The sequence below is a fragment of the Eutrigla gurnardus genome (assembly GCF_963514095.1).
Source record: "Eutrigla gurnardus genome assembly, chromosome: 20".
Lineage (NCBI taxonomy): Eukaryota > Metazoa > Chordata > Actinopteri > Perciformes > Triglidae > Eutrigla > Eutrigla gurnardus.
This window is the reverse complement of record NC_139931.1, coordinates 4,258,279-4,277,541: the sequence shown is the minus strand read 5'-3', so window position 1 is coordinate 4,277,541 and position 19,263 is coordinate 4,258,279. Positions and strand designations below refer to the sequence as shown.

General features: G+C 43.6%; 3 protein-coding genes across 3 annotated transcripts; 2 read left to right on the top strand and 1 right to left on the bottom strand.

Moving 5' to 3' along the window:
• Window positions 1-1,470: 1,470 nt before the first annotated feature.
• Window positions 1,471-3,206, bottom strand: gfer (growth factor, augmenter of liver regeneration (ERV1 homolog, S. cerevisiae)). Its single transcript, XM_084036348.1, has 3 exons — window positions 2,869-3,206; window positions 2,238-2,449; window positions 1,471-2,071 (listed from the first exon to the last, which is right to left on the bottom strand). The coding sequence occupies exons 1-3, from the start codon at window positions 3,073-3,075 to the stop codon at window positions 1,909-1,911; spliced, it is 582 nt and encodes a 193-aa protein (XP_083892474.1). The 5' UTR covers window positions 3,076-3,206; the 3' UTR covers window positions 1,471-1,908.
• Window positions 3,207-3,313: 107 nt separating this feature from the next.
• Window positions 3,314-7,046, top strand: drg2 (developmentally regulated GTP binding protein 2). The gene is made up of 14 exons (XM_084036340.1): window positions 3,314-3,363; window positions 3,581-3,680; window positions 4,023-4,180; window positions 4,571-4,660; window positions 4,738-4,798; window positions 4,963-5,053; window positions 5,148-5,220; window positions 5,486-5,576; window positions 5,722-5,819; window positions 5,920-5,996; window positions 6,149-6,237; window positions 6,326-6,384; window positions 6,517-6,570; window positions 6,738-7,046. The coding sequence occupies exons 2-14, from the start codon at window positions 3,617-3,619 to the stop codon at window positions 6,822-6,824; spliced, it is 1,092 nt and encodes a 363-aa protein (XP_083892466.1). The 5' UTR covers window positions 3,314-3,363; window positions 3,581-3,616; the 3' UTR covers window positions 6,825-7,046.
• Window positions 7,047-15,425: 8,379 nt separating this feature from the next.
• On the top strand, window positions 15,426-18,484 carry LOC311031435 (uncharacterized protein; the record flags this gene model as incomplete). The annotated part of the gene is made up of 2 exons (XM_084037747.1): window positions 15,426-17,255; window positions 18,284-18,484. 2 exons carry the CDS (start codon window positions 15,426-15,428, stop codon window positions 18,482-18,484), a joined length of 2,031 nt encoding a protein of 676 aa, XP_083893873.1.
• Window positions 18,485-19,263: the final 779 nt, after the last annotated feature.

The window sequence follows — 19,263 nt, the reverse complement described above, 5'->3', positions numbered from 1 at the left end:
AAATACAATAAAACGCTTAATACAATATTATTGATTCAATTATAAAAAAAAATATATATATAAAATTAATAACGATCAACAATAGCACAAAATAGAATTACAATATATATACAGTTTATTCCCCATTTAAAAATATAAATATTTTTTGCTGGAATATGTTTTACTTTCTTCTCTGTTCAGCTAAAGCAGAAGAACCAGAGGATCTGAGAGGCATTCCTGGTTCATAAAAGCATCTCTGAGGAATTGAAGAATTTCCAAATCAATACAAAAACGAACAGGCAACCAGTGTAAAGGCTAAAAGAGACACATTTAAAAAAGTGGTGAAAATCAAAGCAGCAGAGGCCAAGATATCCTAGATTTTAAGTCAAATTTATGATTTTGTGCTATATGAATAAAATTGACTTGTCTCCAAGAGGGGCTTTCGTCAAATTATAATCTCCATTAAATAAAATAGCATTAAACCAAATTACTACAAACCCAGCATCAGCTGATCTGACAGTGTGGATGCACCACGGGGCCTTTATGTAGCCACATGTTGTGGGAAGATACAGAAAGCATGATGTCGTCCTCAGCTGCAGATAGAGCCTTGTGGCCGTTCCAGAAGTTATCGCTGGACTCTCAAAACAAGGCACAAAGGTTACAAAGGTCACAAGGACGAGAGGCTACAAGCCCTATCGAATGAAATGCGATTTTGCCTCAAACATTGCCAAGTTATGAAATGTGGAACTGAGAAAAGTCCCACGATTATGTACTTGTGCCAAATACCGCAATCAAGTAGTCACAAGTTGCTTGTCATGGGATATTTGTGGCCATAACAATGAACATTTAGCTCAACACTAAACTGTCTGGACATGAAATGATGACAATAAAATGAGTCCCGGTATTGTGAAAACCCAGTGGTGTGATTTTCATGACTAATATTGCATGAATTGTGTTTTGAAAATGTCAAACTGAAGCAGCTGTGAAATACAATAGCATGCACGCATGGCTCACACCACTAGAGGTCAGCGACACCAACAGTAAAGTGACAGAGGAGACAAACGGAGAGGAAGTAATTCACACCACAGGTGAGGATGAATACATTGTCTGTGTGTGTTTATGTGGAACAAATACTAATGACAGTAAAAACAGTAGCAGCTTTAGACTGAATCCTCTACTGGTTCCTTAAATAACAAATTAGCATTTATTAATATCATGCCGGTCACATGGCTGTGATGCTGGCTTCCAGACCCTTCAGTAACGGAAACAAGGTTCACGTGGTGCTGCAACTAACAGGGGTTTTAATTATACATCAGTCCACTAATCTATTATCTACTTTTCTGAATTATTTATTCTCTAAATTATCAAAATTACATGTTAGAGCCTTAAGTTTGTCTTCGATGATGCTTAGTTTGTCCACCAAACAGCAACTTTCACAGTGACATGAATTAGAGGAACTAAAAGTGAATTAACACATTTGTGAAACTGTAATTAACACAATAAAGTTTATTTTTTACATGATTTTGTGGTATAAATGATAAATTAAACAGAATTCCAGCACTAAATGATGCCGTCGCACCACAACACAACACAACACATCGTTCAACAAGTCTCCAGGAAACAACCTTTTAATGGTCAAATCTAACTCATACGTTGGTCATACAATTTCAATAAACATTTGTATAGAAAACTTTCCAACAACCAGAATTAACATTGGTTCAGGTTTTGGTTCTAACCTGAGAAAGTGAGGGATACTTATCTCGTTTGCATCTTTCATTTTAGCTCTGTTGTGTTTACTGACCACCAAAAGGAATAGTTCTTCTTCTCTTCATGTAAAGTTCCTCCACAGCAGAGATGTGAGCTCTACTTTGTGGCGTTTCCCACTCAATGTTTTTGCACCGACAGCTCAGTCCTCACATCTCTTCTCGCTCAGTCACAGGAACCATCCTTCCATCCGTCTTTCCACCGCTCATCAACGCGGGAGCAGTCGAACTCGGGCTTGCCCAGCCGCACGTTGATGTCATTGTGGATACGACAGAACCACTGGGAGAGAGCATGGCGGCTCCTGGTGTCTGGCTGATTGGTTTTTAATCTGCGGAGAGAGGAAATGGTGCATTTAGAAATGTCCTTCTCTCGTCTAAAAACATCCTAAAGCGTGAAAACATCACAGCAGCTTAGTGCTGAAACCACAAGCAAGCACTTAAGATGACAGGATATGCACATTACATCTAAAAAAAAAAGGAGCGATGTGATCGAACCTGCCCCTGAGGTCTTCTGCACACTCATCACATGGGAAGAACTTGGAGAAAAGGTTGATGAACTGCCCCATGTCTTGCTGCTGGGTGGAAGACGGACGATCGGGGTAATACGCTGCCATGGTGTGCAGGAAGGACCAGGTGTTACGCCCCAACTCTCCCCTGTCCAACGGACACTCTGGGTCTTGTGGCTCTGAATCTGCAGCTCGAGTCTCCTGGAGAGTCACACAAACAGAACACAGCCGAGTCAAACTAGTATTTTAAAAAGGGGAGCAGGCAGGACAGCCAGCTCTATTACGTGGTTTATGCTGATTTATGGTTACATGTGCATTGCTCATATCCTGTGGGCTCTACACCACAGCCAGAGAGAACCATCCGTCTCATGGAGACCAGAATCAAATTACCTAATTGATAATAAAAAAAGATTTTGGACCAGATGTGAGGATTTGTCCTCCCAAGTGCCTGCTTTTATGGGACACTGTGTCATGATGACGTAACAAACTATCTGATTAAAAAGGGAGGACAGGTTTCAGCACGGAATATATATATATATATATATAATTAGTCATATTAGTTTCTAAACCGCCACACTTTTACTGAAGTTATGCAATGCTACATGATCTGCAGGTGTCACCTGTACAGTCGACTGTTTAGTCTGGACCTTCATCCACGATTTAAAGTCCGTACAGGCTCTGCACGGCTTCTTTTTCACACCCTCCGCCTGCTCCCGGTCTTTACCGGCGGCGCCCTCCGCTGGTTTGGCGGCTACAGCGAACGGAAAACCTTCGAACCCTGGCGGGCTGGAGGCTGATGATCCTCTCGGTCCTGTGGGCGCAGCCATGTTCACTCTCTTACATGACCCGGGGTTGATTTATACAAACGCCGGCTGTTAAAACGCAGCTACATATGAATGGACACTTAAAAAACACAAAAAACAGTCTTAGCTCCACCAGTAAATGTCCCCCGTCACGCCGCGCACACTTCCCGGTTGACGCGAGCGATAACGATACGCGGAACACATTTTTGGGCGTCCTTGTTGCCAGCAGGACCTTTCATAGGCACGGAACCATTTCCGGGTTGTGATGTCAGTATCCCGTGCATGCCGCTGAGTGTCCTCCTCTGACAAAGTGTAAACGTCTATCATATTACAACCATTCAAACTGTTGACATTACGCGTGTTATGTGGCGGTTATTCGTTTAAAGCTAGTTGTGTCGAGTCAGAGTTTAATTTAAAGGCGGGTTGTCAACTGTTGGGTTAGCCCGGTAAGCTAACCAAGCTAACAACTGTGCATTGACACGTTTCTTATTTTTCTACTTCTGTTATTTGTCTTTTTTCTCCTCGACAGTGCAACGTTGTGTGAAGCGCGACCGACACCGCCACGATGGGGATCACGGAGAAAATCTCGGAAATCGAGAGAGAAATCGCTCGAACACAGAAAAACAAAGGTATGAGGGGGGTGTTTTTATGCTAACCGTTAGCTACACCATGAAAGAACTGTGTGTGTGTGTGTGTGTGTGTGTGTGTGTGTGTGTCAGCTGTCAGTGTTGTGTTACTCATTAATCTCACAGAAATCCAAGGAGAAGCTCGCTAATTGACACCGCGAGCTTGATTACAGTTACCACACACTTAAAGGGACAATCCTCTCCCAAGTGGCCCAACACGTCCAAACTGTTGTCATAGCAACATGTCTTTACGTCTCACCTGCGTTATTGTTGGGGGGTCAGAAGGGGCTTTTGCGTCAACGTGTGTTACAATTAATTTCTTCCTCCTCCATTCAACGTCTCCAGCCACCGAGTACCATCTGGGTTTGCTGAAGGCCAAGCTCGCCAAATACAGAGCTCAGCTGCTGGAGCCAAAGACAACGGGGGCCAAAGGCGAGGGCTTCGATGTGATGAAATCAGGAGATGCACGCGTCGCTCTAATCGGTTTCCCCTCTGTGGGTAAGGTAAGTCAACGCGGCAAGTTGTGCTTTTTCAGTTTGGATTTCAAGATTTGTATTTGTCAGAATAGAAAATATGATGTAAGAATAAAATATATACTAAAAACTAAAGGCTGAAGGTATGAACGTATAAACAAATGTACAAAAGAGCAAGAAGAAGTATTCAATCTGTGCAGTTTAACAGCAATATTTATATGGATCTGAAGTTATATGTTATATATATATAAAAGAGGATGTAATCCAATGATGGATGGATCTGAAAAGCCTTAATCCTACTGCGTTTGCATCTCAAGCCAAGAGTCGTATCACGCTGAAAGGCACCAGAAAGAGAAGTGAAACACAATCCAATTATTCGTCATGTCCTGGTGTAATTAAACCCTCTGTTGTGTCCTGCAGTCCACCTTCCTTAGTTTGATGACGTCAACGGCCAGCGAGGCTGCTTCCTATGAGTTCACCACTCTCACCTGTATACCCGGTGTCATAGAGGTACACCTGCACACCGCTGCACATTTGAAACGCCGCGTAACGACGTGCCATTAACACTGTTATTACTGTACTTACAGTACAAAGGAGCCAACATCCAGTTGCTGGATCTGCCGGGAATCATTGAGGGTGCTGCCCAAGGTAGGGGCGGATGGTTTACTATTGTGTGAGCAGACATCGGACATCTGTAGAATATGTTTTATGATGGTGTTATATCAGATTTATTAATGAATAATGATGTTTATCATTTAGATGCTCGCAGTAATGAGATAAAGCTTCACAGTGATTGTGGTACACTTTTACAGGTAAGGGCAGAGGTCGGCAGGTCATTGCTGTTGCCAGGACAGCAGACGTCGTCATCATGATGTTGGATGCCACCAAAGGAGATGTTCAGAGGTGTGTGTGTCTGTGAGAGAGAGTGTCTGTTAGCGGGTATTTGAGAGGCATATGAAGTATGAAGTAATTCTTCCCTTATTTTTTTTCTTTCTAGAGAACTTCTAGAAAAAGAGTTGGAGTCGGTGGGCATCAGACTCAACAGGTCGAAACCAAATATTTATTTCAAGGTACGTTTTCTATCATCATCCTGAGCGCTCCATGAATATCACCAGCTCAATTCAAAGCTTCAATGTCATCGCAACAAAAATGTGGGTCAAGGATTTAAAAAAAAGAGGAAATCAACCACCGGAACACCCAAATTGCTGTCAAGATACCTTGCTCTGGCACAGCAAAAAAAAGCAAACAAAAAACATCCATGCTTACTTGTCAGCTTCAGAAGTGAACAGTTATAATACTAAACTGGGTAAAAATGTGTGATTTATCTCTCTGTAGCCCAAGAAAGGTGGCGGCCTCTCCTACAACTCCACGGTTCCTCTCACCCACTGCTCAGAGAAGCTCGTCCAGCTCATCCTTCACGAATACAGTATCCTTCACAATCGCCACCATCTAATGACATTGATTTCTCTTCTTCAAAGAGACCTTCCTGACTATTTAAGCGTTTTCATTTCCATGGATTTGCTAATAAGTCACAGTTGTATTTTGTTCATTTTCTTTAACCATCACCTCAGAAATCTTTAATGCAGAAGTCCTCTTCAGGGAGGACAGCACACCAGACGAGTTCATCGATGTCATCGTCGGGAACAGAGTGTACATGCCTTGCCTATATGTAAGTCACTACCCAGCATCTGTTTTGGGTCAAAGCCTTCATTCTTTTGAATGTTGGGGGGGGATCTCGTCTTTTCTTATGTTATTTTTGGTATTCTTAGGTGTACAATAAGGTGGATCAAATCTCCATCGAGGAGGTCGACCGTCTGGCTCACAGGCCTCACAGTGTTGTCGTCAGGTCAGTTATCCGTGTGTGTGAATAACAGTAGTCTTGGTTGGAAGCTTCCACCTCACTCTTTTTTAATGTATGTATATATATATATATATATATATATATATATATGTGGAAGTTAAACATCTTCCTCCATTTCTGCCACGTGTATCTTTCAGTTGTGGGATGAAGTTGAACCTGGATTACCTTCTAGAGACGTTGTGGGAATACCTGGCTCTGATTTGCATCTACACTAAGAAAAGAGGAGGTACGCACGGATTTTCTCTCATACATTCATAAGACTGTCACAACCATGTATGAATGTGTAATAAACTGTGTTCATTCATTTTTATTAGAGCGCCCAGACTTTAATGATGCAATCATTATGAGAAGAGCAGCGTCTGTAGAACATGTGGTAAGTTAAACAGACGTGAATTCATGTACAGTCGATATCAAGACCAACACTTTGAGAACATTTGGCATGAATAATAACACGGTGAACACCTGCTGTGTATGACATGTTTTCAATTTTGCTTCCCCCCCACAGTGCCATCGAATCCACAGAACCTTAGCCAGCCAGTTCAAATATGCCCTGGTTTGGGTAAGTTCAAGTATTCAGAGGCGTTCAGAAACATAACTCTTGTCCTATAAACTGTCTTTAACAAACTCTTTCATGTTGAACTAGTGAGCAGAATACACACAGACTGTTTGTAGATGTCCTGAGACAAAAAGGGAGGGTTTGAACTCTACTGTCCGTTGGTTTTCCAGGGAACCAGTACCAAGTACAGCCCCCAGAGGGTCGGCCTAACGCATATCATGGAGCACGAGGACGTCATCCAGATCGTTAAGAAGTAAAATGAGCTCCTGGACGGCTGGAGGAGAGAGACCGAGCAGGAGGAGTCACGCTTGTTGCTCGAGTTAAAACGGAGGAAAAGCACCCACTGTACAGGAGATAAACAGCGATGATAAAGTAGCCACGGTTCTTATTTTGTATATTCAAATTAACAGAATGCATTGAAGAGACGGAGGAGAAGATGATACATTGATTCGTGGAGACGATGGGGAATGAAAAAAATAAAATCTGTAAAAGATAAATCAATCCTTGTGTTGTTGTTGTTTTATTCCTATAAATTTAACCTTTATGCATTATTGGTATATTTAACGGCATCTCACTTGGATTACATTCAGTCTTATGGAAATATCTCACCTCTTGCTGGCAGCTGCTGTTTGAGACTTACAGAGCCCCTGTGTTTAATATTAATTAATTATATGTAAATGTATGAATTTGGTAACATTTAAATTTAAGTATGTGTGATATAATTAAATACATAAGTAGTGTTATACTCTTCATATTGTCGTGATGTGACTAGTTTAATAGGAGTTAATTTCTTCAGATTTAAATGTAGTTTTTAAATGTTTAAAGCCGCAGTAACACTTTTTGACCACTTGGTGGCAGCAGAAACACTGACATGACGAACTGACGCATCCCGCAGTTATGGAGCAACATTATCATTGACTTTGAGTCGCGTTTCGCCTATTTGGAGAATGTGAGTCCAATATTTTCCTCTTCTTTTATTTCTATCTCACTCCTGAGTGGAATATCTTACATTCTTTAGCCGATAAACGCTGCTAAACTCTGTTTGCCAGCTAGCTGCTAACTTTTGTCGGCAGTTTGTTGCTAGGCGGCTAGCTAGCTACCAATGCTATGAGAGCGGTGAGACTGAGAGAGAACGGTAAAGTTAAGCAAATTCATGTGAAAACATCATTTTAGTAATGATTAAAAACTTGGCACATACATGGAGGAGGACTGTCGCATTTAGGGGGGTTTATTGGCAGAAAGAAGACTATCCGGTTTTTCATTGCGTCACAGATGACGCAACTTTTTTTTTTTTCTTTTTTTTTTTTACAAACATCCATCCATTTTTTTTACTAACATCCAAACCAATCATGAGGTCTCTCTGCATAAATAAAGGAGAAATACTTTTTTTTTTTAAATGACGATTTCTATTTTTTTACTTCTCTGCCGTGATAGTGAGCTACACAGCTTTTTCAAATCACTCGTGACAAATTCGTCCCATCTCTACTTGGCAGCCTGGAGAAGTTTCAGTTGGTTTCAAACTGTACCCTCGCTGCTAGATGCTGCCAAATCATGCAGACTGCACCTTTATGCTATGCTGCAAAGCTCCTCAAAGTGAAAAGGAATTAAATATATTAGTACCAAAAAGGGTTTTGTATTGTTTTTTTTAAAGAAACATAAATGTATGGCTTGGCTTGGTTGTTTTTGTGAGGAGTTCCTCAGATGAGCAGCCTTCAGTTTACCTTAAAGGTGAGGTTCAGCCACCTCTCCAGTGAACTCCTCCCTGCTGCCCAGCTGTTCGTGTCCCGTCTCCAACGCTCCAAGGCAGGCTGAACACAGAGTATGGACTACCAGCCAACGCTCCCCATTCACTTGAATACACACAAGCACAATAGCAACATTAAATATTCAGAAGCATCTCTTCGAGCGAGGAGAGGGGGACTGAGTGGGAGGCTTTGCGAAAAAGCGAGAGAAAGAGGGGCTGTGAGTTGACACTGCTGTCCCTTTTTTTTTGTTTTTTAAAGATGCCTTAAAGATGTCTTGTCAGAGGGAATCATGGATGGAGAGATTCTGCTTTGGAATAACCTGAAGAGAAGAGGCATGATGGAGGGATAATACTGTGGAGGAACAGAAGAAACAAAGGTACGGTCCAATGGGTGTGTATTGTGTGGACCAGGCATGACACTTGATGCTGCTTGGCTCCATATGGCATGGCTTAGAGTGAGTGTGTGTGTGTGTGTGTGTGTGTGTGTGTGTGTGTGTGTGTGTGTGTGTGTGTGTGTGTGTGTGTGTGTGTGTGTGTGTGTGCATAAGTAAGAACTGGGCGTACAATTAGAGCGTTTTCTATGAGCCCTGTTTTCATGAAGCATGTTTCAGCATTAGTTTCCCAAATTAGTTTAGTCTTAATGAGTAAAAGAAGTTTGCCACCTTTTAAACCTGACTGTAAAAAGAAAAAAATATGTTTTTTTTTATGTTGTAACAATTTATTAGCATGATCCTACTTGTATGTTGTTTTGCCATCAACCTTTTTAAAAATGTGATATTGCATGTTGAGTGCATCAGTGAAGATTTTAGTCCATTTAATGGCTGAGAAGCAGGACATGTACGACTGACTTTAAGAGTCAGCGTCACCTCTGTGACTCTTAACTGCAGCCTCGCCTCCCACAATAATCACATGTCAGATTACATATTGTTAAGTATCACATCCTGCTGGAAAACATACAGCTTTTCACTTTAACAGTCTCGCCATGATATATGAATTTGTTTGGCAGTTTTAATCTTTTTTGAAAGACTTACCATAACGAGCAGACATGTAACGAAGTACATGCTCAGCATCTACAACCCACAGGCCACATGACTAGAGAGGCTCCCGTTCCATTTTTTCCTTCCTGAAACTTGTATATCAACCGATCCAATACCTGTACCTGTACCAACTGTCCTGAAGTGGTAAACTATCCTTTTACCTTGTTATTGCTCTATCTATAGCGGTAATTTGCATGAAACACAATTAGGAAATACATGATTGTATTCTTTTTTTTAAATATTTGCCATGATTCATGAAAATAGTGGCATTAATAGTTAGAAGTTAAGGAGGCCATAAATCATTCGCTCATATCTACTGTATATAATATTTTCTATTCCTGTGAACAACTGTATTTATTGACGTTTCTTAATATTAAAAATATATACAGATTTTGAGCAGCAACCAAATCTCTGATAATCTGCTGTAAACTGTTTGATCTCACAATAAATCTACCCTGGAGAATTGATGTGCAGGACCAACAGATTTACTGTTGGATCCCAGTATTATATGATCATAACATTTAACCTTTTTATTATTTAGTTAATACATTTAATAAAAATGTTTCCGGCTGATAGAATCAAAAAGATACCAGCCATATAGGCGACACTGACCAGTATTTGAGACATGTTGCAGGACCCTGATTGCTTTGTCTCTACTGCCCTCTACTGCCTCAGCGTGGTCATGAGGTCTTGTGTGTTACTTGTGTATTTATTATTCATCCAGTCACTGTAATCGTGACATGATGTTTACAAGTGCAAACAGCTGCTGACATCAGGTGATTACATCAGCTAGAAGGAGGCAGATCTCCGCCAGGTGTGTGTTTGCAGCGACCGCTGACTATTGTGTGACAGAATAAATACAACCCACAATTGGCTGATCCCATCAGGTGCACACAATAACAGATGCACACACGCGATCCTTGATGATTCTCCACCATGCAGAGACTCAGACACCATAGTGAAATATTCACGGCTTTTACAATTACCGTGATTCCTCGTGGCCACAAATCAGACCCCAAAATATGTTTATCATGACATAGCGAGACAAAAACTGAAAAGTAATCCTCTAAACACACAATCATCATATTTGTTCATACTTTGTGTGAATGTTATGGAACAGAAGACGGTATCTAGTTATCTAGTGTGTGTGTGTGTGTGTGTGTGTGTGTGTGTGTGTGTGTGTGTGTGTGTGTGTGAGGCTCATTGTCACTACATGGGTTTACATAACAAATCACTCTTTAGGCTCTGACGTTGGGATGCCAGTGTGGGAGCATGATAGCGTGATGTGTGTGTGTGTGAGTAATCCTGCCATTAACGCACAATGGACGGGCACCATTGTTTACTTGGGCACTTGCGCAGCGAGAGAGAAAAGGCAAGAAACTAATTGCTGCACCACTGATGCATAAAAGGGTTTTTATACCTTTCGACGACTCCTGTCTTTACTCATTATTGTACATTTGTACTGATGTACAGGTTATCACTGAAGCCTCACTGAAGCAACAAGAGGGTATGTTTACCGTCAGAGGCCCATTGTGTGTCCAGATGGGCAGTGTAATTTAAGGAAAGGTTTGTTAAGGGGGGCAGCAACATTGGGTGTGTGTGTGTGTGCAGAGCGCTATAAAACATCAGCAAAGGGTCCAGCAGAGGTGCAGGGGACAGTACGAGTGGGTCTATCAGACGTTTTGTTGGATATAAGAGCTCTTAATAACAACATCACTATCAACGTCACTCAAAAATAACCCCAAAGAGATAAGGTAAGCCAATCCCCCAAACCGCCTGCTATGTTGGATGTAATGTAAATAGAGGGTGTGGCTGTTTTAGATTGTCTGGTTTATGCAACCAGTGATGTCCAAGCAGCCTAGTGGCTCTCTGGGGAAATGGAAAGATCTGTTAGGCCATGTTACTAATTATCAGATGTTAAAATGGTGTTAATTTTTACAAAGTGACAAAGTATACAACTGACAAGAATCTTGTTAGCTTTGTTTGCTAATGGTGTTTACTGCTGCATATGTAATTCACTTAAAGTAATATTTGAGGGGCTCATAAGAGCATTAACGAAAGAATGAGCAAAAATTATTTTCTTTAGATGCCCAAGCTGTGTATATATCTTTTAAAGCTCCTTCCAGAATGCATTACACATATTTTTTCACAGACTGGGTAGTACTCCTCATGACAAGCGAAGTGGCCTTCATTTGTTAGGTCAGCTTTTGTTGCCAAACACTCCTGCTGTCCTAGACAATGTTATTTGGTGAGCCGTCACATCAGCTTACTAGTAATGTATCTCGTTACTGTGGGATTCACGGACCACAGCATCAGCTAAAGGCCTAAAACCGTCGTCCTGTGACAAGTAGGTTGTGATGGATTTGATCTAGAACTTGAAGGATCAGCTCTTTTAGCTTTTTTAGTTTGACACCTCAAGTCAAAGTGGGCATCTCATTTTCAGGTCTATTTATAGCAATCTATCCGGCAAAGTGTTGGTGTTTGCTCCTCCGTGGCAGGTCTTCGGCGTGTTAGCTGGCATCTCGCCATTGTTAAGTCAGTGGGCAATCTGGCAGCGAAGGTTAAGACCTGAATGGGGTTTAAAGGCTTACAAGAAACCTGAGTCCAGCCACCTCATCCTCCTGCCTCGCCTGCTCTGTCTGCAAAGACGCTCTGTCACTCTGTGTCATTTTCCACTTGACCCTCATTCTATAGAGATTTATAGTAGTAGGCATCTAGTGTGTAAAATGTGCAACGTATGTACAATTAATTAGAAATATGCTCACTCCCTAATTTGTTTTTAAGAATTCACTATAAGCTATTTAAGAAACAATCAGCAGACTTTTGGTTTGGCCAGCTCAGTATATTCCTCTCTTAAATGTATCATGAGGATTTCATTTTGTGTGTGCGTGAGTGTGTGTGAGTGTGTGTTGCTGTCTATTGTTAAGCGGATGTAAAATATATCAAGTCACCAGCGTGTGTCGTGTATTGTGTGAGGTGCTTGCGTGCAAATAGATTACGTTTGCAGCACATGAGTGTGTACATGGCAGGCATGTTTTCTATCCCACAGTTAATGTGTGTGTAGGTGTGTATGTGTGTGTGTGTGTGTAGGTGTGTGTGTGTGTGTGTGTGTGTGTGTGTGTGTGTGTAGCTGTCAATCTCTAGGTAGTCTCTCTCGAGTAGATCCTGCATTCAGTGGTCACATGCAATTTCCATTATGAGGCATACCTGCGTGTGTGTGAGTGTGTGTGTGTGTGTGTGTGTGTGTGTGTGTGTGTGTGTGTGTGTACGTGTGTGTGTGTGTTGGCCCATTGTCATTAAATGAGCCTGTTGGCTCTGCTCTCCTCAGGTGATCTCCTTTATTAGTCTCGTGTCACTGAGTGCGTCTGCTGAAAGCACGTTGTCAGTGATTGGCATGTAGAAGAAGAGACTCTCCCCTTCGTCTCTCACTCTCTCACTCCCTCCCTATTGTCCCTCCCTGTCATCCCTCATCATCTGTGTTTCTTGCGATAACCATCTTTTTCGCTCATTTTTCTTATCTAGTTCTGTTCCCCCTCTCCTTTTATCTAATTTATTTTTCACATCCTTTTATCAGTTCGTCTCAGCGAGTCCCTTTCTGACCCTCTCCCTTTTCTCATTACCATTTTTCCCCTGCTTGGCATCTTTTCAGCATTTATGTAATCTGCCGTTCATTCACCAGCAGGTCATTGATGCACCGCTCCCTTTCCCTCCTTACCTTTCCCCACCTTTTCCATCTCTGTCATCTGCGCTCTATCCATTACCAGCTCGCTCAGTCAACAGACCACATCAGTCAGACAGCAGATACATATCACACATATCAAATAGATCTCTTTGTGTGTCTCCTCGCCTGTTTGCTGATCAACAACCTTCACTGTGTTTGTATTGGATGAGTCAGGAAGGAACTTTTGAACTTTCCCACTCACACTTTCTTTGTCCCTTTATCTTAGTCTGCAGTTAGCTGATACCAACAACTGCTGTTGTTGTTGTTGTTGCTTTGCAGCCTGCAGACAGTTTAGAGTTGTGTCATGGTCTCTGCTCCCGAGGATACGTGATACAGATTTCTGCTCAGATGCTATCTCAAGTAAAGGCTATTAGTTCTTCCAACTCCAGCTGGTGGAAAGAAAACTTGAAGGTGGACCTGGTAACAGTTATTGACATAAGTGATCTTTTTTTTCAGTAATACCATTTTTTTGTGTTTGCTATTATCAGAAAAGGATTGTGTTTGTTTTTCTCTCTTTTGCTCTTTGCTCTCCATCGTCCGTCTGCTCTGTGGTGTCTGGATTTTAACCCCTGACATGAGCCTGTATGTATAATATATCGGTTGGGTAGCAGGCCAGGGCAGGGTCGACCCTTTGTGATATATTTAGAGCAACCTGCGATGAATGTTTTATCCATGCTGCGTAGGCAGAACACAGGGCAGCCATTAAACATTCATATCTGCCAGTGAGATGACCTCCTGGAATATCAGCCCGTCATCAATGAATTAACATCAGATCATCATCAGGGAGCTAACATCAAACCCAGCCTCCTCAATGAATTAACATCAGACATTTATGTAATACCATCACACTTCACGCCCATGTTACACCTTGCTCTTTCACTGATAGGGCAGAGATGTACAGGATAGAGATGAGTGTGTGTGTGTGTGTGTGTGTGTGTGTGTGTGTGTGTGTGTGTGTGTGTGTGTGTTTTGTAGCCATGATGATTAGATTATAATTGTTATTACTTTATTTGAATAACCCAAGTAAATCCTAAATTGTATCGTCCTGCATCCAACATGCTCATACTCCAGGTGTGTGCATACTGTTGAATGCTTGTGTGGGTGTGTGTGTGTGTGTGTGTGTGTGTGTGTGTGTGTGGGTGTGTGTGTGTGTGTGAGTGTACGCATGTGTGAACGTGTGTGTGTGTGTGTGTGTTTTGGCTCTGCGTGGCTTCGCCTCTCAGACACAGTTTAGCAACAGCTCAGCCAGCCTGCATTATTCATACAGGAGCGAGCCTGCATATAGGGTTACCCCGAGGCAGTATAGCTGGTGCGTTAAGGTGCCCTTTGCATCTATGTCATAGGGATACACTGATGCTTATACACACACAGACATACAATACTTATGATCATATGTGCATGCACATGAGCTGCGGATATGATGGGGCCTCAAGTTGAGGTGAATGGGGGATGGATGAAGCTACAGTAACCAGAGAGAGATGCAGACGGTTGCAGGAGGTCAGAAAGGCAAGCTGACGTGCATGTGGGAGGATACAACACGCATACCGGTACACACTCACTCTCAGACAAAGAGGAGGACACACCCTGATGACCAAGACTCTCACAGACGCATGCACATCGGCTCTCCTTGTTCGGTGGGGGGGGACGTCCTGCCAAAGTTGGTGCGGCGGCCAAGATGAGGATTCACCGCTGGACTCACAGGACGCACTAACAATGGGAGACACACAAAGGACTACACAGACTTTGTCACTGGGATATCAGGGTCTTTTATTCATCATGTGACCCTGGGAAGTTACTTACAAACCTATCAAGAGGAACAGCAAGTATTTTTTCTATGCTGGATGGATGTGGAAAAAGTCAGTGAGCCAGAGGCAACAAGTGGGTAAACTGAAAGAGACTATACCCAGTTAGATTCTTTTTTTCCCCTCATATCTAACATTTTAAATTCAAGAAGCATCTTTTTTTAAATTTTTATTTATCATTACTAGACAGGATGCCATCTCTTTTTACTCACACAGCGATGACAGCTCTTTTGCCGAAGCTTGAAGATGTACTGTAATGGGAGCAAACACTAATGGCTGAGATTCCGACTCCATTACTAGATCGTGTTTTGAAGTACTGCGGTTTGTGTTTGTCTCTCTGTGAATTATAGAACAACTGACTTGAGACAGAGTGTGCTGGGGTTTCTGGGGTGTCACACGGGCGGCTCAGATGGAGAAAAAAGGGGAGAAGACATGAAAGGAATTGAAAATGAAAGGATGTTGCAACTATTTGGACTCTTTTTCAACAACTGTTTTAGCACATTTTGGGAACGTCTTCTTCTTTTTGTTTAGAATGATTTGAGTAAGGAGACGTCATGCCACCTAAAAAAGGTGACACAAAATCAGCTGCCAAGAAAGGCAAGTCTGAGGAACCAAAGAAGGGAGGAAAGGATGATAAGAAAGGAGGGAAAGATGACAAGAAGGGTGGAAAGAAAGCCGAGGAGCCACCAGCTAAAGGGAAAGGAAAGGATGATGGAAAGAAGGGCAAGGGAAAGAAACCTGTCAGCGAGTCGGAAGAGGGGTCAGAGGAAGAAGAAGAGGAGCTGATCACTGAGGAAGAAGAGAGTGTTGAGAGCGAGGAAGAGGTAGTTACCAAGAAGGATAAAGGGAAAGGGAAAGCAGCTCTGAAAAGTGCATCCAAGGCCATGGCTGTGAAGGGTTTTAAGCCTCCTAAACACTCACCTCCAGCTGATGATGAGGAAGAGAAGGATACAAAGGGGAAGTCACCGATGAAGAAAGGGATGGGTGCAGTTAACCTGAAAAAGATGAGTGATGTCAATATCAAAGGAGCCTCCAAGGTCATGATGGGCTTTGTTTCAGAGGGACAGAAGAAGAGCACAACTGCAGCAAAAGCACAGAAGACAGCAAATGCCCGGTCTCACCTTAAAGGAGCATCCAAAGCCCTCACAGGCCTCGCAGGGAAGTCCTCTCCTTTTAGCATGCCCTCTAAACAGCCGGTAGAGAAAGCAAAACCAAAGAGAAACCTCAAAAGCACTTCCCGTCTCTTTCTACGACTTTCCAAGAAGAAAAAGCCCCCTGGTGGAGGTAAACCCCTACTGGGAACCAGCAAGCTATTTGCTGGGTTTGGGGGTAAATCCGCTGACAAAAAGCCAGGTTTGTCTGGCTTCAGCTTGTTTAATAAAAAGAATGATCCTCCAAAAGAAGCCACAGCACCAAAAAAGACAATAAATCTATCAAGTTTAGGAGGCAAAGGGAAAATGGCAACAGAGGCAAAGGGACTGGGAGGGAAGTTTAAAGGCATGTTTGGGAAAAAGAAAGCAGGATCAGGGTTTAAGCATAAAAGCTGGATGTTAGGAAGGATAGCTGCAGCATCTAACTGGTTGACAGGGAGGTTCCTGACTGCTAAGGGCCAAGGTCGGATGGGGGCACAAGCAGGAGGACGGAAAGGAAAGAGTTTGTCATTCGCTAACAGGGGCACTAGAGGACAGAGTCATTATTACAATGAAGCCTATGAGTATGATGATGATGAGTATGGATATGAGGAAGATTATCACAACAGGGGGAGACCGAGAGGCTACCCGAGAGAACCCATGACCTATGACCCATATGACCCTTATGAAGGGGAACTGGATTACTATGAAGATGACGAGTGGGAAGATGAATATGGTTACTATGATGATGAGGGCAACTTTTATTATGATGATGAGTTGTACTATGAGGATGAAGGGGATTACTACAGTTACCCTTATGACTATTACAATGATGAGTATGAAGATTACTATGGCGATGAAGGGATGGAGTATTACTATGGTGAAGATGGACAACTGTATGCAGTGGAGCCAGAACCATATGGTTATTATGGTAATACCATGGATGGTTTCTATGATCCCTATGATCCTGACCTGTATGGAAATTACTATGACCCCAATATGGGTTATAACTATGGGATGTCAGACTCATATGGCATGATGAATGGTGCTTATGAAGTTGTTCCAGGCCTATATAATGAACAAATGTTGGGTTATGCAGACCCTGTTGCTATTTATAACCCCTATCAGCAACCTTTCTATATAGATGCTGGGCTGGATCCAGCTGAGCAAGGACAGCTGTATGGACAGGAGCAGCTGTCTTACCCTCTTGCTGAGCCAATTTCAGCAGAGCAGTTCAGGGTCCCAAGACCACAGGTTAGGCTGTTTGGAAAAGACAGACTAGATGTGGAAATCCTGCCACCCCCTCCTCCTCTTAATTCTTATCTCTCCTCCCCTATGGTCCCCCCTCCCTCCCCAGCTCTTGACCTCAACAATCTGGAAATTATGTCAGATATACAATACGAGCAGCCCCACCCCATGTACCTTCCTGTACAGCCCCATTACCCCACTGGTATGAACCAACAACAAACCCCCAGTCGTCTTAGACAAGCCACCTCACCAACATCTGTGACTATCCAACAGGAGCACTTCTCTTATCCTCAGCCCACTCACCCTCCTTTCTCTGGGAGTCACATGTTGCCACCTCCCCTACCACCACATTTTGCCTCCCAAGTGTACCAACCATCCTTCCCCCAAGACCCACAAATGTTCCAGATGGGGCAAATGTCACCAATGGTTGCACAAATACAGCCGCCGATGCCTTCAGCGATGCATTCACCAATGTATTCACCGGCGGCCTCACCTAGGCCAGTGCGACGAATGAGTCCTCATCCGTCCCCACAGCTCTCACTTCGGCAGGGATCAGTCAGGGCAATGGCACCCCCTTCACCCCGCCTCCCATCACATCACATGGATTTCCAAACAGGCATCCAGCCAGACCCCCATTTCACTCCTCGCTTTAATAGGAGAGGGGTCAATCACCAGGCGTCAATGGCAGGCCAAAGACGTAGGCCACCCAGCTCACCTGCATCTCCATCACAGCAGAGGAGAGGGATGTCAGGTAGAGCTCAGCCATCCTTGTCAAGAGGAAGGGGTGGAGTTGGGTTGCGCAGGGCTCCATCAACTAACCGACCCCAGTCTCCTCTTTCTAGCCCCCTGTCTTCACCCCGAGCATCACTGAGGAAGAGAGCAAGCCCACCACCTTCCCCAAGACTATCGTTTAGACAGCAACCACCTCCTGATGCTGTGCCTCTGCCATCTACCAGACCACATTTGTTAAAAGGTAGAAAACAAACATCCAAGATGAGGCATTCGCCCTCTCCTCCCCTGCCATCTCCACAAAGACGGAGCCCCCCTATGCCCGAGAGATCTCAGTCCCCTCCCCAAAACTTCCGGCCCACCTCCCCCCATCGTCCTCCCTCTCCTTCTCCATCACGTATCATCAGTCGCCCCCTCCCCACCCGTTCTTCTACTCGCAGGCTGAGAGGTGGTGCTGGAGGCCGAAGTCATGTGCCCATGGGGGCAGTGAAACCCTCTCCAGCTAATCCCTACTCACAGAGACGCAGTAGACATGGACCCCCTGTCACTCAGCATGTCGCCCCATTCAGGTCCTCTATTCATAGTGGCCCGGCCCCTCCTTTAGGACAGATAGGTAGGATAGGGAGCATAGCTGGAACACCCTTATTAGCCAGAGCAGGCTCCCAGCCTACAGGTTTAAGGGAGTCAAAGAGAATTAGTCATCCCCAAGGAGGCTTCCACAGACCTGTAGGTAGAGGGCAGCCGCTAGTCCGTATGCCCAGAAACCAGCCCTCTCTTCAATCTAGGCAGTCATTCAGAGCACCTCCTCCAGGGCCTCCTGTCTCTCCACAGCCTTCTTTGAAACAGTGTGGCCCTCTTACTCCCCAGCCATCAGTGCGTAGGCTGCAGAGTAGACCTCCTTCTCCACAACCACTGCAACGTCCATCCCCTCTGCCCTCTCGTTCAGCCTCTGCCATGCACTATATGTCTCACCCACCATCCCCCATTCCCCACAGGGCTATGAGTCCCCATAATCTAGGGCCAACGTATATTCAATCTCCAATTCCTCACCACGGTCTTCCTCCTGGTACTCTCCAGCCATCTCACAGTATCGCCCACTATGACTACACAATGATGGATCCAGGCCCATCCCCAATGCTTACAAATGCTTTACCAAACCCTCAGGTTGTAGGTGCTCCCTTTCTTCCATCCTCCATCTCTTATTCCCCCACTGCTTATTCTTCTCCTTTGCAGAGACCCTCCTCACCCCAAACACAGTATGAAATCTCACCCCAAAACCTCCCTC

What these genes read in the sequence shown, in the direction of transcription:
- drg2 (XM_084036340.1), top strand. Translation starts at nt 3,617, where the DNA reads ATGGGGATCACGGAGAAAATCTCGGAAATCGAGAGAGAAATCGCTCGA. An exon ending in GTATACCCGGTGTCATAGAG is followed by an intron (nt 4,661 to 4,737) that starts GTACACCTGCAC and finishes CTGTACTTACAG; the next exon opens with TACAAAGGAGCCAACATCCA. An exon ending in CATTGAGGGTGCTGCCCAAG is followed by an intron (nt 4,799 to 4,962) that starts GTAGGGGCGGAT and finishes ACACTTTTACAG; the next exon opens with GTAAGGGCAGAGGTCGGCAG.
- gfer (XM_084036348.1), bottom strand. Translation starts at nt 3,075, where the DNA reads ATGGCTGCGCCCACAGGACCGAGAGGATCATCAGCCTCCAGCCCGCCA. An exon ending in CTAAACAGTCGACTGTACAG is followed by an intron (nt 2,450 to 2,868) that starts GTGACACCTGCA and finishes GTGACTCTCCAG; the next exon opens with GAGACTCGAGCTGCAGATTC. An exon ending in GCAGAAGACCTCAGGGGCAG is followed by an intron (nt 2,072 to 2,237) that starts GTTCGATCACAT and finishes CTCTCTCCGCAG; the next exon opens with ATTAAAAACCAATCAGCCAG.